Source organism: Balaenoptera physalus (assembly GCF_965194825.1).
Source record: "Balaenoptera physalus genome assembly, chromosome: 8".
Taxonomy (NCBI): Eukaryota; Metazoa; Chordata; class Mammalia; order Artiodactyla; family Balaenopteridae; genus Balaenoptera; species Balaenoptera physalus.
Genome location: NC_138887.1, coordinates 19130142 through 19150005, shown reverse-complemented (window position 1 = coordinate 19150005; position 19864 = coordinate 19130142). Strand labels below are relative to the sequence as shown.

The 19864-nt window shown below is 38.3% G+C and overlaps 1 protein-coding gene and 1 long non-coding RNA gene across 2 annotated transcripts in view; one reads left to right on the top strand and one right to left on the bottom strand.

Annotated features, from left to right (window-relative positions):
- The window catches only part of LOC309666314, a 1163838-nt gene that overhangs the window by 312144 nt on the left and 831830 nt on the right, over positions 1–19864 (top strand). The gene's annotated exons all lie outside the window — the stretch shown is intronic.
- Positions 18032–19864, bottom strand: part of ORC5 (origin recognition complex subunit 5) — a 121012-nt gene continuing 119179 nt past the window's right edge. The window contains exon 14 of the mRNA XM_082473608.1: positions 18032–18071. Within this exon, the coding sequence (XP_082329734.1) occupies positions 18047–18071 (25 nt within the window). The 3' untranslated portion in view covers positions 18032–18046. The remainder of the gene's footprint in view (positions 18072–19864) is intronic.

Here is a 19864-nt window from a genome sequence, read left to right as displayed (position 1 = left end):
AGGAGATACAATGATTACCATTAAATAACCCATCATTCCCATGAAGCTATCTTTAAAAATCATGTGTCCTTCTAGAGCTGGAAAGCTAGGAAATATGCAATGAGATGAAAACTCAACACCATTTACAGAGTGGATGATAACCCAAGTGTCAATGATGGTTACAATGTATGGAGGGTCCACATGCTATTGTTTTACTCTTGGTCCAATACAAAATGAGGGATTAAAAAGAGTTTGGGGTGAGTTTAGGTCACAGTGGCTCTTGAGGCTATGTCATCACAAAGGCAAACATATTCCTTAGCTATGCATGCACTGTATACCATAAGCAATAAGGAGAAAACCTTCACCTATTGGCATAAGCATTCTGAATATTGAGGGTTAAGGGAATTGTTATAGAAGAGATAATAATAATGTGATGCGGGAGAGAAAAATAAATTACCCTTTGCCCCTTAGGTGTTCATCTGCCAATGACTGGATGTTACCGTTGGATGCCTTTCTCATTTCAGGCCACAAGATGGAAAGGAGCTTCCAACTCAGAGTAAAATTTGACTAGGCTACACAACTGCCTTCTAGCTATAACTTTCTACATAGCCCAAACTGCAAAGAGCCTTCCAGTTCCTTCCATCTGACACAGTTTACCATACCCGGGAAACTTTCATACGTATTTTAGAAATTTCAAGATGCTTAATGATTTTTCAACTAGTTTTCAGCTATTATTGCCTTCAGTCTGTGGGTCACTGGTTTGGAGAGAAGGTACTGGATAACAGTGCTTTCTCATCTCCTCATTAACTAGTTGTCTGACCTTGAGCAGGTCTCAAGTCTCGCATCTCGTATGTATAATGAGGGAGCCTAAACTCTAGCATGCACAAAATCCTGGAGCTGGAAGGTATTTGGAGAACAGTGTCTACTTCAATCTTCTCTTTGTTAGAGCAAAAATAGCCACTGCTAATTTACCACTCACTATAGCCAAGTGTTATCCTAAGTGTTTTGTACATATTCACTCACTTAATAATTAGCTTTATGAAAGAGACAGTTATTGATATTATAGTCAGTTCTGCTATAACATGATGCATGTGTTCCTAAAAATCACCACTCTGTGCGTTGGGGTATAATACACAAAAACTTTTCAGTGGCATATTTTTAAAAAGAGAGAAACCTAATAAAAATGGTAGCACAGTTTTATAGATGTGCAATAGTTAAGAAATACATAATTTTACTACAATAAATACACAGTTATATAGCTGTGCAATAGTTAAGAAATACACAATTTTACTACAATAAATATAGCACTTTACCTTGAAAAAGACCTGAAGCTTGCTTGTGGCGGTGAGCACCTGTACTCTCACCTTGCCACCCTATGTGCAGATAACTAAAGAAATACAGGAAAAGAGGGAGAGAAAAGATAAAGAGAGAAAAAAAACAGAGAGGAAAATACAAAATAGGCTGAGAAGAAAGGGGGAAAATTAACCAGAGGGGAGGGTGTCGGACTGTGGACAAGAGAGTGGAGCCAAGTTCTTGCGCCCCGCTCCAGACCTAAAGTTTGCCAGCAACCTGTTTTAACAAGCCCTCAAGGAGATTTTGCACCACCCCAAAGTTTGAGAAGCAACACTGTTAGGAAAGGGATGATCACAATAGTTAGGCAGAGAAGCTCTCAGTACTGGCTACAAAGAGTAAAAGGTTGTCTGATCTAAGGAATGCTGGCTATCAGATGATCAGAAAAAAATCAGTTTAAGCATAAGATCAAACACAGGTCATGTTGATAAAATGTTCTCAGCACAGAGACAGATTACTTGATAAAAATATGTTGGTTATTTGACAATCTACCATTAAAAGCCAATGTTTAAATGAACATAAGAAAGCAATGATAATAAAATAGACCGAGCGGATGATTGAAAACCATCAGTTTATCATTACTTTGTAGAGTTCCGTGACTATACAACCCCAGTTTTATTGTAAGATGGCAAGAGTAGTTACAAGCCACACCTCATGGAACATAGTATTTTCCTACCTCATCCTCCAGCACATCCAGCTGAAATATAAAGCACAAGAAATTCTGAAAACCAATTTGCCCCACATAAACTTAGACTATGGTACCTTTAAATGGGTTATAAGGACTGGATTATCTCTTTTGTGAATACTTCGATTAAATAATTCACTTGTAGAACCTCTTTGAAAGTTTGTTATAGAGAAATACAAAACCTCATCTGTCTTTCTCATATGTGGCTGCTGATTAGTATTATTATCAACATTTTATATCAGAAAGTGCTTTTGGCTGCAAGGGAGAGAAAACCCCAATGCAGAACAGTTTAAGCAGTGAGAAAACCTAACTAGGAGCTCAGAGGTAGGGCATCTCCAAGCTCAGCACCTTGGGGTTCCAGCTCCCTGTGCCCTCCTTTGCGCACTGCCTTCATCTTCAGGCTGGCAGCAAGATGGCTCCAGCTGTCCCCATTATCACATCCAGGCATGACAATATCCAAAGGAAGAAGAGGCACCAGCTCTTTCTTGCAGCTCTTTTTTAGTAGTCTCCCAGAAACTCCCCAGCAGACTTCCCCTCTTGTCTTATGTCTAGAATTGGGTGACATGCCAATTGTGGGTCTTATTGACACAATACACACTAGATATCTTCAACAGATTTCTGGAGATTTATTCTGTTAAGAAGAGTAGACTTTGCCAGATTCATGGACCCTCAGCATTCTAGGTTTCCCTGGGGAGTTTGTCAAGTAGAGTTGGCATTTAGGCATTTTTATAAAATTATTGAATATTGTCCCTTTTTCTGTTAATAAAGATACAGTCAGTTACAGTAAGGGTAAGTCTATAACTATGACTAGCTCAGACTAACCCTATGGGATAGTACAGATGTTGGAAAGTCAACCACTATTATCACTACAAATAACAATCTCCACTAACATTTACTATGTATAATTTCTATTGTGCTAGGGACTATGCTAAACCCTTTGCATGTATTATATCATTTAAAAATGAATCCAGAAGGTATGTACTTTTATTAATTTCATGTTACACCTGAGGAAATTTGGGCTGAGGTTGGTGAATCACTTCAAATTACACATGCAGTAGATGCTGAGCTAGGACACAAGCCTAAAGACTACCCCAAAGCTCAACTCCAAGGACCACTCTGCAGTATGGAGAGAACACATTTAAAATTACTTTGTAAATTTAAATGTACAATTCAAACATCAACCCTCATACACTGTTGGTGGGAATGTGAATTGGTGCAGCCACTGTGGAAAACAGTGTGGAGGTTTCTCAAAAAACTAAAAATATAACTACCATATGACGCAGCAATTCCATTCCTGGTATGCATCCAAAAAAACCAAAAAAAACTAATTCAAAAAGATACATGCACCCCAATGTTCATAGCAGCATTATTTACAATTGCCAAGGTATGGAAGCAACCTACGTGTCCATCAACAGATGAATGGATAAAGAAGATGTGGTGTATATGTACAATGGAATATTACTCAGCCATAAAAAAGAATGAAATTTTGCCATTTGCAACAACATGGATGGACTTGACAGGTATTATGCTAAGTGAAATAAGTCAGAGAGAGAAAGACAAATACTGTATGACAGAGGTCCCCAACCTTTTTGGGACTGGGTTCATGGAAGACAATTTTTCCACTGACTGGGGAGTGGGGGTATGGTTCAGGCAGTAATGCAAGCGATGGGGAGCGGCAGATGAAGCTTCGCTCGCTCATCCGCCACTCACCTCCTGCTGTGTGGCCCGGTTCCTAACAGGCCACAGACCAGGGGTTGGGTACCGCTGCTGCATGATATCACTTATACGTGGAATCTGAAAAATGCAACAAGCTAGTGAATAAAAAAAAAAGAAGCAGACTCACAGACATAGAGAACAAACTACTGGTTACCAATGGTGAGAGGGAAGGGGAGAGAGGCAAGATGGGATGGGGGAGGAGATTAAGAGGTACAAACTATTGTGTATAAAATAAGCTACAAGGATACATTGTACAACACAGGGAATATAGCCAATATTTGCTAATAACTATAAATGGAGTGTAACCCTTAAAAATTGTGAATCACTAAATTGTATATCTGTAAATTATATAATATTGTACATAACTATACTTCAATTTAAAAAAGATTACAATATAATTACCCGGCAAAAGTGAAAAAAAAAAAAAAGACTATTATCAAGGTAAATATGGCATAAACCTCAGGAAAAGGGAATGGAAAGATGGAAGAGGAGAAGAGATACCAAGTAAGCTTGCCCTGTTGTGTTAAATGCATCCATTCTTTCAAGCTCTAAAAGTTTAAAAGAATCTGTGTGACTTTTGTGATGTCACGGATAAGGGGAAAAGTGCCTGAAAACTGGAGAAAAGCAAATGCCTGAATTTCCAAGGAGTGAAAAAGAGTAGATTGTGAGCCAAATAATAACAGCTAACATTTATTATTTCTTCTATGCCTGGAATTGTTCCAACAATTTTACAATGTAGAATTATTATTCTCTGCACGTTATAGATGAAATACTGAACTCATGGGGTTTCTAAAAGGATTAAATAAGTGGTTAAATAAGTAAAGTATTTAGAATAATTCCTGGCACATAGTAAAACCCTCCATAAATGTAGGCTATTATCGTTATGGAGAAATCAAAGTTCTCCTCTTTATGCCTGCAGTGTGTCATCTTTATTTAATCTATATTTATTTAATTTATAACTGTCATCTGCTTTTCTAATCTTTTAATTAGCAATATTTTACAGCAATACTGTGTATCAAAGGAGAGTGCAGTGTTGGTAGATTCATTTTGCAGGTCAAGAAACAGAGGCAAGCAAATTAAGCAATCGATGTGAGATTCTTTGGTTTGGTTAGTAGTTGAAGCAAGGTTTACTCCACTAACAATAGGACACAAGCGTGCTTAAAGCTCCTCTCTATGACTCACCAGTGTCAACTACACCTGAATCCAGCCTCTTCAGCAGTCTGGGGCCTGGGAGCTGAATTTCTCAGCCAAGCTTAAATTGCTGATTTGTTATTTACTGAACTATGCTCTTTTTCTTCCCTTTGTGTTTCTGGCCGTTGTCTGCAAGTAGTCATAAAAGTTTCATATAATGACAGGTAAGGGACTAGGAAAAGATGCAGGCATATGAAATCTGACACTCCAAAGATGTATTTGTCTTGCAGCATGCTTCACACAAAGTATTCTCCTGGGCATTGAAACAATAATAGTGGAAGAAACCCAGCCCCTGCCAATAATGCTAAATTATTTGGCACAAGAGTCATTTTGCCCACCTCATAAAAATAGGTGTGAGTCTGGTGATTAGACACACTTTAATAATTCGAGAATGAAAAATTTTGCAAATTCTGAGGTGTGAGGGCAGTGGTTTTATTTATTGATTTGGACTGGAATTTAGATCTCTTTCATTGTGGGTCTCATTAGCACATAATGCCCACTAGATGGCTGCAACAAATCTCTGGAGATTTATTCTATTAGGAGTGGACCATGCCAGATTCTAGGACTCCTAGCTTATGCAGGTTTCTCTGGGATGCTTATCAAGTAGAGTTGGCATTCAGTCATTTTTATAAAATTACTGAATATTTTTATTTTTCCTATTGGTTAAGGTATTAATTATGAATTCAATTCCTTTGCCTTCCCCTAATTTTAAATCACTCTCATTGTCACCTCAAATGTATTTGTTTACTAATGCAATCGAGAATCATCTGACAAAGCAACCCATACAACTGATCCCCCGATATGTGGATACTATATGTGTGTAACCATGATCTGTACAACGCAAAATCAAAAGAGGAAAATTTAAATTTCCCCCTGATGTGAATTTATATAATTGAAACCAAGAAAGTAGGTCCTTTATCAGGGAAGAGACTGTTGGGTGGTCCCACTCGTGGCTCTCTTCACCTCCTGCCCCTCAGACTGGAGGAGCCAAAGAGCTGGCGGTAATCTGGGAGTGATGGTAAAAGTGACCTACCTACTCCTTCAACCAATCAAATATAGGTACAAAGTCCCATGAATGTTATCTATTATTATACCACAGTTAAGTAATATAGTATTCCAACCCACCTAAGGCCCTTGGGGTGGCAAAGGTTTATGACTGACTTTCTTCATCTATTTGTGTTGTCTCTGATTTCTACTTTTAGACACAGGGCCTTACTAGACTCTCAGGTTCTCCTGATGACCTCAGTTATCAGAAAGTGTTCCCCTGGGGCCCTCTCCCTGTGCCTTCTCTTGTCTCCCTCAAAAGTATCACCCCCAAACGACAGACCTCATCTTATGTTCTGCTACTGCTGATGGTTGTAGGCACTCTATGTACCGTCAAGTCCCTCTAACACCCTAGGGGAGAAAGTGAGCTTCAAATCCATTGAGTGAACAGAAAGAAGGAAGACATATCAAATTGAACTGGTCTAAGAGTGAAAACACCTAGCAAACATTCAAAACAAACCTCACCTCCCAGAGGATAATTCCCTTTAGGATATCTCCTGCACGTAGCATGATGCATTAGTGTCTGTCTCCTTCCCTTCAGTTACATTACAAATAGCTCCTTTCTATTCCCCCTTCAAGCACTGGAAAGAACCAGGTGCCATGATGGCATAAATAGGGGGATGGATAAAGAGAAAAGATAATTCTTCCTACAATATTATATCACTTTAGGAATCCCTACCTTAATGTGCATCATTAACTACAAAACAATTTGCTTTACTGCAACATTAAATGTATGTTATGTCCTATTTCTACATATACAAACACATATGGGACAGAATAGAAGTTTCTGTGTGGGAGTACGTGCAGATTTCCTTCTTCCCCTAGTCTACGAAAAATATCCTGTAACTTCCAGGCTATTCCTCATCCCCTTCAGTCTTGTGAATAGGATGAGTTCTTTCTCACTGTCAGAGATGCTAAGTTTATTTACACAATGAAGGGCTTAGAGAGAACTGAGGTGGTAAGAGAAAGTAAGAACACTTTTTTCTTTGCAAAGTTCAAAGGAAAAGGTGGCAGAGCAGATATACAGAGCAAGGGCAATGGATAGAGAACTATATATTTGTATTCCTTTCAGCTTTCGTTGTAAGAGGCAAGTAAGGAATGGAATTCCTTATAAAGTATTTTTGGCTATTAACTGTGCTTTTTCATTCATATGTTTAAAAACAGCTTTATTGAAATGTAATTCAAATATCATGCATTTCACCATTTTAAAATGCACAATTCAGTGCTGTTTAGTATATTCACAGAGTTCTGCAACATCACCATTATTTAATTTCAGAATATTTTCATCACCCAAAAAGAAACCCTGTACCCACTAACAGTAACTCTCTATTATCCCCACCCCCAGCCCCTGCAACTATAATATACTTTCTGTTTCTATGGATATTCTGGACATTTTATATAATGGAATCATACAACATGTGCCTTTTGTTACTGGCTTCTTTCCTTAGCATAATAATTTCAAGGTTCATCCATGTGGTAGCATGGATCAGTACTTCATTCCTTTTTAGGACTGAATAATATTTCATTGTGTGGATATAACACATTTTGTTTATCCATCCATCCACTGACGGGCATTTGTTTCCACTTTTTGGCTGTTATGAATACTGCTGCTATGAACATTTGTGTACAAGACATATCTTTTCAATTCTCTTGGGTATATAGCCAGGAGCAGAAATGCTGGGTCATATGTTAACTTTATATTTTGAGAAACTGCCAAACTGTTGCACTATTTTACATTCTTAACAGCAATATGTGGGGATTCCAATTTTACCTTCTTGCTGTCCATCGTTTAGACTATAGACATCCTAATTGGTTCATAGTAGTATCTTATTGTGATTTTGATGTGCATTTCCCTTATGTCTTATGATGTTGAGCATCATTTTATGTGTTTGTTGGCCATTTGCATATTTTCTTAGGAGAAATGTCTATTTATATCCTTTGCCCGTCTTTTAATTGGATTATTTGTCTTTATATAATCTGGATACAAGTCCCTTACCAGATATATGATTTGCAAGTATTTTCTCCCATTCTGTGGACGGTGGAAAGCTTTCAGCCTTTCACCGTTAAGTATGATGTTAGCTGTAGGTTTTTCGTAGATGACTTTCATCAGGTTGAGGAAGTTCCCTTCTACTGTGTGTGTGTGTGTGTGTGTGTGTGTGTGTCTGTGTGTGTTTGTGTGTGTTTATCATGAAAAGGTGGTGGAATTTGTCAAAATTTTTTTCTGCATCTGTTGAAATGATCATGTGGTTTTTGTCCTTTATTTTATAATATGGTATATTACATTAATTGATTTTTGTATGTTGAACCAGCTTGCATTCCTGGGATAAATATCACTTGGTCATGTTGTACTATCTTTTTAAATGGATTTAGTTTGCTAGTGTTTTACATATATATATGTAAAATCCTCATATATATATATGCATATATATATATATATTCATAAGAGATATTGGTCTGTAGTTTTCTTGTGATATTCATGTAATTTATCTATCAGGACAATACTGACCTCACAGAATAAGTTAAGAAGTGTGCCCCCTCTTCTATTTGTAGGAAGTGTGTGAAGGATTGGTATTAATTCTTCTTTAAACATTTGGTAGAACTGACCAATGAAGCCATCTGGGCCTGGGATTTTCCTGGTGGGAAGTTTTAAAATTACTAATTCAATCTCCTCACTTGCCATAGATCTCCTCAGATTTTTCTATTTATTCTTGAGTCAATCTCAATAATTTATCTTTCTAAGAAATTGTCCATTTCATTTAGGTTATCTAAATTGTTGGCATATCTTTTATATGCCATGCACAGTTTCAGGCTCTAGAAATAGGGGTAAGCAAACAAGACGCTACCTTGCCCTTATGCAGCAACTATTCTCTCATAAGAGAGGGAGACAAGAAGTAAAAAATAAGTTCTATAATATAAAATATGAGGTCAGGAAGACATTTGATTACAGAGTACAGTTTAATAGATGACAGCTTACCAAACCATTGGACATTATATTCCAATCATAAGTTAATAAGTTAATAAATGAACATAACATGTTGGTTGGATACATACAAGGTTAAACAGATTCTCATAATGAATTTCCTTTCATACATCAAACCCATATAATGAATAAATTTGCATATGTATTTTATTTTTAAAATTAAAGTGGTCCACAGAGATATTAATTGGCCAATAAGATAATTCATTGAAGGGAGGGACAAATCAAGTCAAAACAGCTGTTTTCTTAAATGGCTAGTTGATTTGGTGGCACCGAATCCCATCCTACAGTTTATGTGAAGTAGTTTATCAGTGGTCCCCCTTCAATTTAGTCAAAATGGTGCCCTACATAGATACAGCCTTGCTGAATGGGAGGCCATCTACTTGATAGACTGTATGTACTCTGCACTTGTGTCATAAAAATCATGATTCAGAGCTCACCTCAGGACCTTGGACAGCACCTGGGTAAGCTCTCTCATGTTAGCACATGCAAAAACATTAATTTTAATTACTAAATTATGCTAAATTCTTTATGAACACAATATCATTATCCATAATGAGACTGTAAGGTAGATAATATTATTTTCCTCTTTTTACAGATGAAGAAACTGAGGCTCTGAGATACAAAGTCTTATAGCTAGCAGGTGGCTGAGATGGAATTTGAACACAGGAAATTTGATTCCAAGCCAACATGTTTTACCACTGTATTATCCTCCCTTACAAGTAACAGATTATACATGTAAAAAATCTTGCTTTGTCAGTTATTTGTGGCTAACCTCACCTCCTTCAAGTTACACTCATTAACAAAGAATAATGGAGAGAACAAGTCAAAATGGCTATCTTCTATCTAAACCACTTCTTAAACATCTACACATCCTTATCCTTGTTCGCATCCTCAGAGGCAGCATTTGCATAGACTTCATGAGAAGACACATTATGCTAGAACTTGTGATGAACTAGGATAACCCTGAAAGTAATAGGCAAAGTCAAACATTAGCAATTCCTAGACCTGCAGATAATCTATGTGAATTTAATGGTACCCTAACCCTCTTCAACTATCCCAGCATGAAATCATCAGCTTTTTTCCATTAAAACATTTAACAAAAAGATTCAAAATACTGTACTTAATTATCTACAACATACATAAAATGGAATAAAAGTCACTCAAGCTATGTGTTTCTAAATATGTATATAGTAGAGTGGTTCACTGCTAGTATTTTGGTCCCTTTGAGTTTCTTAGAAAACAAAGATGGGGTGACTAGAGTATTTCTAGAACAACTGTGAACAGTCTTGCTGAATGAAGGCCTGCTCATTTATTGTTGCTCTTTACTTTTAACAAACTCAAAGTCTTTTATAACAACAGAGAGGAGATTCTTTCCTAAAAATATTGAAAAACAACCCTCAGTACACATCCACCTTCAGATACTACTGGTAAGCAAATGAATCCAACTTCAAACATAAGGACTGAAACAAATTGAACAATCTGATGTCAAGCCACTTCTTGGGATTCTTATGTTGAGAGGCTCACTTCTACTTTAAAGCAAATCAAACCCTGTGACTTGGTCAAGTGTATTGTGCTTCCATTGCCTGTGTAATTCACAATTACCATAATAGGGGCACTCGTTTCTCTGGCTGCATTATGACAAACACATCTGATGAATTTGTGGGGGAATGTTCACAAGCACCATCAGTCATTGTCTGGAGTTTTATGATCGACATATAAGATCAACGGTCTGGTGCTCACTGATTATTTTACTGCTGAGCGGCACCACCTGTCTCCACCCAGGAATCTTAAAGATTTCTTGGATAATGTTGCAGGATCATCTTTTAAGAGGCATTATCAATGGCCCTCCAACCCCCCTTTTCTTAAATTTAAAAAAATATTTATTTATTTATTTATTTTTTGGTGCGTTGGGTCCTCTTTGCCACACGTGGGCTTTCTTTAGCTGCATCGAGTGGGGGCTACTCCTCACTGTGCTGCGCAGGCTTGTTGCAGAGCACGGGCTCTAGGCGCGCGGGCTTCAGTAGCTGTGGCACACGGGCTCCAGAGCACAGGCTCAGTAGTTGTGGAACACGGGCTTAGCCACTCCGCAGCATGTAGGATCTTTCTGGACCAGGGCTTGAACCTGTGTCCCCTGCATTAGCAGGTGGATTCTTAACCACTGTGCCACCAGGGAAGCCCCTTTTGACTAAAGCAAAATTGATATGAGAGCTATCCAGTGAGTCTCAGAAATTAAAGGACTTATTACAAATAAATATACTATCCATGAAAATAAGCTTTTACTAACAGGTTTAGCAAAGGGAAAAAATATATATATATATGCTCCACAATATCTACTCAATTCCTGGTCGGAGAACTAGATGCCACATGCATGCCGCAACTAAGAAGTCTGCGTGCTGCAACTAAAAGATCCTGCATGCCACAACTAAGACCCAGCGCAGCCAAAACAAACAAACAAACAAACTAATTAATTAATTAATTTAAAATGGCACAAAAACAGAAACATAGATCAATGGAACAAGATAGAAAGCCCAGAGATAAACCCACGCACCTATGGTCAACTAATCTATGACAAAGGAGGCAAGGATATACAATGGAGAAAAGACAGTCTCTTCAATAAGTGGTGCTGGGAAAACTGGACAGCTACATGTAAAAGAATGAAATTAGAACACTCCCTAACACCATACACAAAAATAAACTCAAAATGGTTTAAAGGCTTAAATGTAAGACTAGACACTATAAAACTCTTAGAGGGAAACATAGGAAGAACACGCTATGACATAAATCACAGCAAGATCTTTTTTGATCCACCTCCTACAGTAATGGAAATACAAACAAAAATAAACAAATGGGACCTAATGAAACGTCAAAGCTTTTGCACAGCAAAGGAAACCATAAATAAGACGAAAAGACAACCCTCAGAATGGGAGAAAATATTTGCAAATGAATCAATGGACAATCAACAGATTAATCTCCAAAATATATAAACAGCTCATGCAGCTCAATATTAAAGAAACAAACAACCCAATCCAAAAATGGGCAGAAGACCTAAATAGACATTTCTCCAAAGAAGACATGCAGGTGGCCAAGAAGCACATGAAAAGCTGCTCAACATCACTAATTATTAGAGAAGTGCAAATCAAAACTACAATGAGGGGCTTCCCTGGTGGCGCAGTGGTTGAGAATCTGCCTGCCAATGCAGGGGACATGGGATCGAGCCCTGGTCTGGAAAGATCCCACATGCTGCGGAGGAACTAGGCCCGTGAGCCACAACTACTGAGCCTGCGTGTCTGGAGCCTGTGCTCCGCAACAAGAGAGGCCGTGACAGTGAGAGGCCCGCGCATCGCGATGAAGAGTGGCCCCCGCTTGCCGCAACTAGAGAAAGCCCTCGCACAGAAACGAAGACCCAACACAGCCGAAAATAAATAAATAATTAATTAATAAATAATAAATAAATTTTTTAACAAAAGCCTTTGCTCCTGACTCTGCCTATGTGCAATAGCTTCCAACACCATGCTGTGTAGCACTGTTTAAAAAAAAAAAAACTACAATGAGGTATCACCTCACACCAGTTAGAATGGGCATCATCAGAAAAATCTACAAACAACAAATGCTGGAGACGGTGTGGAGAAAAGGTAACCTGCTTGCACTGTTGGTGGGAATGTAAATTGATACAGCCACTATGGAGAACAGTATGGAGGTTCCTTAAAAAACTAAAAATAGAATTACCATATGACCCAGCAATCCCACTACTGGGCATATACCTCCAGAAAACCATAATTCAAAAAGACACATGCACCCCAATGTTCACTGCAGCACTATTTACAGTAGCCAGGTCATGGAAGCAACCTAAATGCCCATCGACAGACGAATGTATAAAGAAGATGTGGTACATATATACAATGGAATATTACTCAGCCATAAAAAGGAACAAAATTGGGTCATTTGTAGAGACATGGATGGATCTAGAGACTGCCATACAGAGTGAAGTAAGTCAGAAAGAGAAAAACAAATATCGTATATTAACACATATATGTGGAGCCTAGGAAAATGGTACAGGTGAACCGGTTTGCAGGGCAGAAATTGAGATACAGATGTAGAGAACAAACGTATGGACACCAAGTGGGGAAAGCGGCGGGGGGGTGGGGGGGGGTGTGATGAATTGGGCGATTGGGATTGACATGTATACACCGATGTGTATAAAATTGATGACTAATAAGGACCTGCTGTATAAAATTCAAAAATTAAAAAAAAAAACACCTAAAAAAATAAAGATCAGCCTACACTTTCATTACGTATTTCCCAACCCCCTCAGCAATCAGGTTAGGGCCATATGATTAAATTGACCAGTGGGCTCTGTATGTGTCCCTTCCAGGCAGAGGCATGTAGGAGCTGGTATGCCTTCTCCATCACTCTCTTCCCCAGTGGGAGCAACCTTGAAGAACATGCACAGGTGTCATAGAAGATGGAGATCTCCCTGGCCAACACTGGGCTGTGATGAGAGTGACAAATAAACTTTTATTGTGTTAAACCCCTGAGATTTCAAGGCTGTCTGTTGCAATTAATTACTCTGAATAATACAGCCACAAATAGATGGCATTGAGAATTCTCACCACTGAGAACAAATCTTATTTTCACTGCCAAATTGGGCATAAATCAAGAAAGAAGTTTTTCTCTTATCAAAGGAGTTAAAGAGTTCTTGCAACTATTCTAGTTCTATGGTATTGCCTTTAAAAATTATGCTGATCACAAGGTTCTTTGGGTACTTTTTTCTAAAGATCAACCTACACCTTAATTACATTGAGAGATATGTAAAATAAAGATTCTGCCCAGTTATTCCAGTCATATTAGTAGGCTTGAAGAACAACATCTAATTCCAATATCCTAGGCTACATGTCCCAGGGGCTTCCAAACTACGGTACGCCATCTCCCCTGCAAGAGCTTTAATGTCAAATACTTCCTTGATCCATCTTTTTGGGCTGGGACCATCATATTAACTGTCTGCTTTCAAATACAGTATGGATGGGGTGGCCAAAAAAGAAGGGCAGAGACACCCAAACTTTTAATGAGCTGCCATCCTGCGCTATCTGCCCATAAAGAATGATTTTTATGGAGAAATCTCATTGTTATTCCAGAAGGCATCTGTCACATTACCTTAGCCACAATGAGTGAAGCACAATGAAGCAATTTTTTGGAAGAAGACCTTGGCCATAAGCTACATTTGGTAACCCAAATGTAGCTTATAAGGGTTGTAAAAGATTGTCGTGTAAGTAAGAATACTGCCAGTAACTCATCAAAGGAAATCATACTCCATGAAATACGACTAAGACGTCTTGGTCAGAAATATGTGTCAACTTCCTAAACCTACTCCCGATGGAGAAATCTCTATTTTAAAAGATGTCTCAAAATGTTTTCCCATTATTTGCTGAATTTTTGTGTGTCTTCTTCCATGATGACAGCCTTACTGCTGCGTTAGAGTAGACAAAAGGGGATTCCTGACTCTATGTGCGTGGAGGACACAACTAGGCTGTAGGGGGAGGGAACACATGTGACTAAGTATTTCCCCCTCCATAGGTTTCCGTCTTTGTGGAGAGACATCCATTGCAAAGCACACCTGGACTCTCTGACCCCTTCTTCATCCCCAGGAAAGGAGGAATTTCTTATCTGTTTATCTGACTTTAGGAGCAGGGACTGTGGCTCTGCAGCTTAGTCCCTCCTTCCCCTCCTTTCTCTTGGGGTTTGTCTGGCTGCAGAGAAAATGTGCCACAAGGTAAGTTAGTGGTAAAGGCTCTGCCCCTGCAAGGGGAGGTCACCATTTTCTTGGGCTACCTGCGATGGATGGATAAGTTGGTCAAATTCTGGGGTTCAGCATTAGGAATTTCTCTCTGGTTTCAGACCTAAGTTACATCCTCCAACTCAACATTAATCAGCAATAAACCCAATATTTTTATCTTCATTTGCTTGACTCCTTTATCTCACAGTTCAGGACTTGGCATGGGGGGAGTTGTATGTCAACCCAAGACAAAAATTCACCATCTGAACTAAGGGGATTTGTCTAGAAGACAGTTTCAAAGTCCCAAATGGGCCATAAAGTATTCAGATTCTCTGTATTAGTCAACTGAAACCAACTCAAGCTAGAAAGGGGGGTGGGGAGGGAATGGAGTTTTTACATGAAGATACAGCGATATTTCATTGAACTCAGGACAGAAAAGCTATTGGACCTTAAAAGGGAACAGGAAACAGGAAATGTGAGTCCAGCTGGATTCACTCCACCTCTTATCTTGACATCCCTCAACTTGCTTGCCTTTCTCTTTCTCTGCTTCCCCAGACCACATGGGGTTTTATATGTGTGTGCATGTCAGGGAGGTGTCCACACTGATCTAATCAATTGCAGTCATGAGGAAAAGAATCATATAGATCAATATATCTACTGTATCAATAAATCAATAATGTAGTTATCAGCTAAGAGTTAGAAATGGGAAACAGCTGTATGAGGTTTGGGGACTAAGAATATAGTGTAAAATAGTCAGATGGGAGAGAGGGACTGGAAATTAAGTATAACAGCATTGGTAGTTTGTGCTGAGGGTACCTGTGAGATTTGGGGTCCAGTACTTAGAGACCAGTCATCCCAGCTGCAATTGTGTCCCCAGTCATGAACAGCTGCTGATGTGCAGACACAGCCTAGGCAGAGTGTGCAGTTTAACCTGCACTGTTTTGTCAGGTGACTCAATCAGAGGAAAAGAAGATGTTGATGGTATTTTCTCTGATCTAGGTAATGCTACCACTGTTCCCTTTTGGCTACCACTTAAATACATTCTTCTAGGAGCCCCCTGACTTGCTCTTCTAATTTGGGTCAATTGCTTTCCTGGCCTGCTACAGAATTCTTCTCCTGGGATTTCTTTTTATTGTGCACCCGAATTAGTGCCACCATTTCTTGCATCCTACAACTCCTTTTGAATTACTTTTTATCTTATTTTGTCAGAAGAAAATTCTTTAGAAGGAATATTTTATATGTAAATTTTCTGAGGCTTTGTAGATCTAAAATTGTCTTTATGTTACCATCACTGTTAATTGATAATTTGACTGGGTTGTAGAATTCTAGATTGAAAATTATTTTTCTCAGAATTTTGAAGGCATTGCTTCATGCCAGTTTGATTTTTATTCCTTTATATAATGACTTCTTTTTCTTCCATGCAAGTATTTAAGACCTTTTATCTATCCTTGAAGTTCTGAAGTTTCACAATGATATGTTTATTTATGGGTCTTTATTTCATTCATCCTTCTCAGAATTTGGTGAGTAAATTCACTCTTAATTTAAAATAATTTAGTTCAGATTAATACTAACTTAATTTCAATATTATATAAAACCTTTTCCCCAATATATACATATACCCCTTTTTTCCTCCCTTGGTCTATTATTATCATACAAATTACATCTTTACATGTGTGAGCCCATAAACATAGTTTTATAATCATAGTTTTCTGCAGTTATCTTTTAAAGCAGAAGAGAAGAATTAGGGAAAAGATAATTTCAATCCAAAGATTCATGTCCTTTTAGCTCTGAGAAATTTTCTTCTATTATTTCTTTGATAATATCTCTTTTTTCCTTTCATGAACCTCATTCTTGTGAGATTTGCCATCTCTTTGTATATTTACTCTTTTATTCCAACTCTTTTATTATTTCATCAATAATGTCTTTACTTTCCAAGAGGGCCTTCATGTACTCTGATTGCTCCTTTTCTATAGTACTTTGTTCTAATTTATGGATCTATTATATTTTATTAATTTAAATAGTAACACTTGCTCCTGGGACAAAACTCAATATGTTAAAAAACGCATGGTGACAAGCTCTCTCTCACCAGTTCCCAGCCCTAGAGACAACCTTGTTATTAATTTTTTTATGAATCCTTGAGAGGTATTTCGTGACTTTAAAAAATACACATTTTCTTTAAAATACATTTTGAATCTCTTTGAAAATATAACTTCAGTTTTACTTTTCTTTTTTCTCTTTCCTAAATTATCTTGTATTCCCTGGGGATCAGATATTCTCTTTATCTTGGACTTTTGATTTCATGATTCTGGATTTCTTCATATGATTCATTGTCCATCCACATGTAAACATGGACTAGATTATTCTTTTTTAGGTAGCAGATACGGATTTTCTCCTGTTGCAAATGTTAGCATATTTTCTTGCTCATTTTCACCCCTGAGTAGAAAAGCTTCCTAGGAGCTATGTTTATGTGTGTTAATGGTGGTAGAGAGGGAGTAGAAGACATCAATACAACTAGAATAAGTGGTTGAGAGTTGGTCTGTATGCTGATCGGTGAATGAACAGAGAGGCCAGGTAAGTCTGCTCTATGTATTTACATAGAATCCCAGTTAATGCCATGTTTTCCATCTCCCTTCTCACTCCCACACCTGCCCCTGCCAACTCCAAGTTTAGAGTTCCTCTGGGTTTTGCTTGGGAGCTCAGTTCTTTCCACACTATTGTCCTTCTTTGCATTTACACAGAACTCTTTAGGGCCATAGTTCCCACCAATTTGTAGCCATCATTAATATCTTCCACCAGATGAAATCTCTCATCTGCTAGTGGTTCCCTCTAGTACATTATCCTTGGAAAAAGTTCTGGGCATTGGTAAGTAATGCAGTTCAAATACACCAATCTAGCCTGTAATGGCATTTGTTTAGTAACATAAAAGTAGAGCCCATGGTGGGGATGTGTACTTGTCTACAGAAGGATATTTTTTAATGTAAGGAGATTGTCAATCTGTTCTTGTGGGTTTAGAGACATGTTTTGGGGGAGCCCTAGAACAGAGAAGGGAGAAGAAATGCTATTTTTTTTCATTTGTTCCTGCATCTTCCTCCATTTGCCATCTGGAAGATTGGTGTTTTCCCGAGAGACATCTGGTAGCCCTGTCTGTTCTGGGGTTTCTCCTTAGTTTAAACAATAAGGAAAATGCACTGTAGTTATTATTTCTTCCTTATGAATACAGCATCTTGCAATGGTTGCAGCACTTTGGATATTATCATGGTTTCATCTCCTTGGGAATATTTCTCATTTCCTATTTTGAGGTGCATTGTTTTCTTCTTCTGATAGAAGGACCTCACCCATCTAGGCTTCTAGCAACACTATAAAACTAGAAGGAAAAATACTTCAGAAGTGGCAAAACAAATGATTAACAGCAATGCCGTGGCATTATTAAGTTAAGGATATCATGCTGTTTACCCATTCACACATGTTTATTGATTTAATGTTTTGCAAATTTAGACCTGTTCAGTCTCAGCTGACGTGCAGGTGCATATACCAACCAGACTGATATTTATGCCATAAGTGAGAAATAACTTGATAATTTATGAGTGGTGAAACCCAAAGTCGAACAGGTTTTCCCTCAGGAAAGGAAAAAACACATGTGGTCCATTTTAGACAACTCTTTTCTTCAGCTTTTTCATTTTAAGAAAGTCCACACTGTCTGGTGGGGTTGTCAGAGGGAGAATTATGCAATTCAGTCAGCCCATGTTTTCTTTTACAAAGAGTCTCTGAGAGAAATGTGCCTGAGTGACAGATTTTTTTTTTTTTTTTGCTTGCTTTTTCTCTACGTCTGTGCAGAGGCTGGACCTACGCTAATGAGGACAGCCTGGGAGTTCAGCGGCCACATTTGGGATGTCCAGGGGTTGTCACTAAGTGACTGGCCCATGGAGATGATATGTTGAGGGAATAATTAGTAAAATAGGTCCTGGGCAACATCTGATATGAGCATCTCCCTTTCTTATAAGCCCCATGTTTGACAAAAGAGCTAGAGATATGGTTTTTTTTCCTTTTAAACTAGGGGTATGAATTTGGTTACAAAGGGGCAAAGGAAGTTTTTCTATTAGAGAGAAGGGCACATATCAGTTTGGGGAGGAGAGGTTAGGGGAGAGTTGCTTGAAGGTCATCTTGGAAAGACACCCAAACACACTTGAACACAGGCATACATACACGCTTGCACACGTACTCATGCTCTCATATATGTACTTAATGGTGAGAAGGATGGGGAATTCTGAAGGTAAAAAAACGAGGCGCCAGCTCATCAGTCCCCTTCTCCACAACCTTGCTCTTCTTTCGTTTGGAGAAGTCTGTGGCAGCCCACAGATTTTATGTCTGAGCCATAGAACTGATCTAAGCTTGTGTCAAAAGTTGCTTACTCTCACAGCAGCATGGATCCTTCAGAGACCATGGGCTTCAATGCAAGATATAAGCTGCTTTGGCTTTGTTTTGCCACCATCATGGAGACAGGATTGGAAGGCAGGAAGTTGATTCAAAGACTAAAGCTGGAAAAGTGGGGAAATAGAGGCATGCAATAGTCACTGGTCCATAGTAATTCTGGGAAACAGGCAGGCACATGTTAATTTCTTGTGGAAACCCAGTTCCGCTCCTTGGGAATGATTTTCTGTTGTTTTTGGTTCTTAGTTTAAGCTTATGGTGCTTCCATCAGAACAGTTCTCTTAAATATTCTGTGAGTTCTCCATGAATTCAGTACTTTTAAGAAAGCCGCAACCTCAAATCTCTTTAAGATAAGCTCTCTTCTACCTTAGAGTCCTTATGAAGCTGCTGTGTGACAATCCCTTAAGATTCTAAAAAGCCCCATTGCATAACAAGAGTCTGTAAGGCATGCTTTAAGATCTTTGGAAAAACTTTTGCCTATTTGAAAGAGTCTCTGAGGTGCCATCTTACATCTTCTGAGGTTTTATAAAAGGATCCTAATGGCCCATCCTAGATTTGATCTTTGCCTGGAAGCCGTTTCTTAATTTTAGAGTGGTCTGCCATCTTAACAGATTGAGAAAAGACATCTTTTATGTTCAAATCTAAAAAGGCCTGGCTTCCTTATATTTCTTCCAATTTTCCTTGAAATTGAACAATTGCTGTATTAGTTTTTTATTTCTGT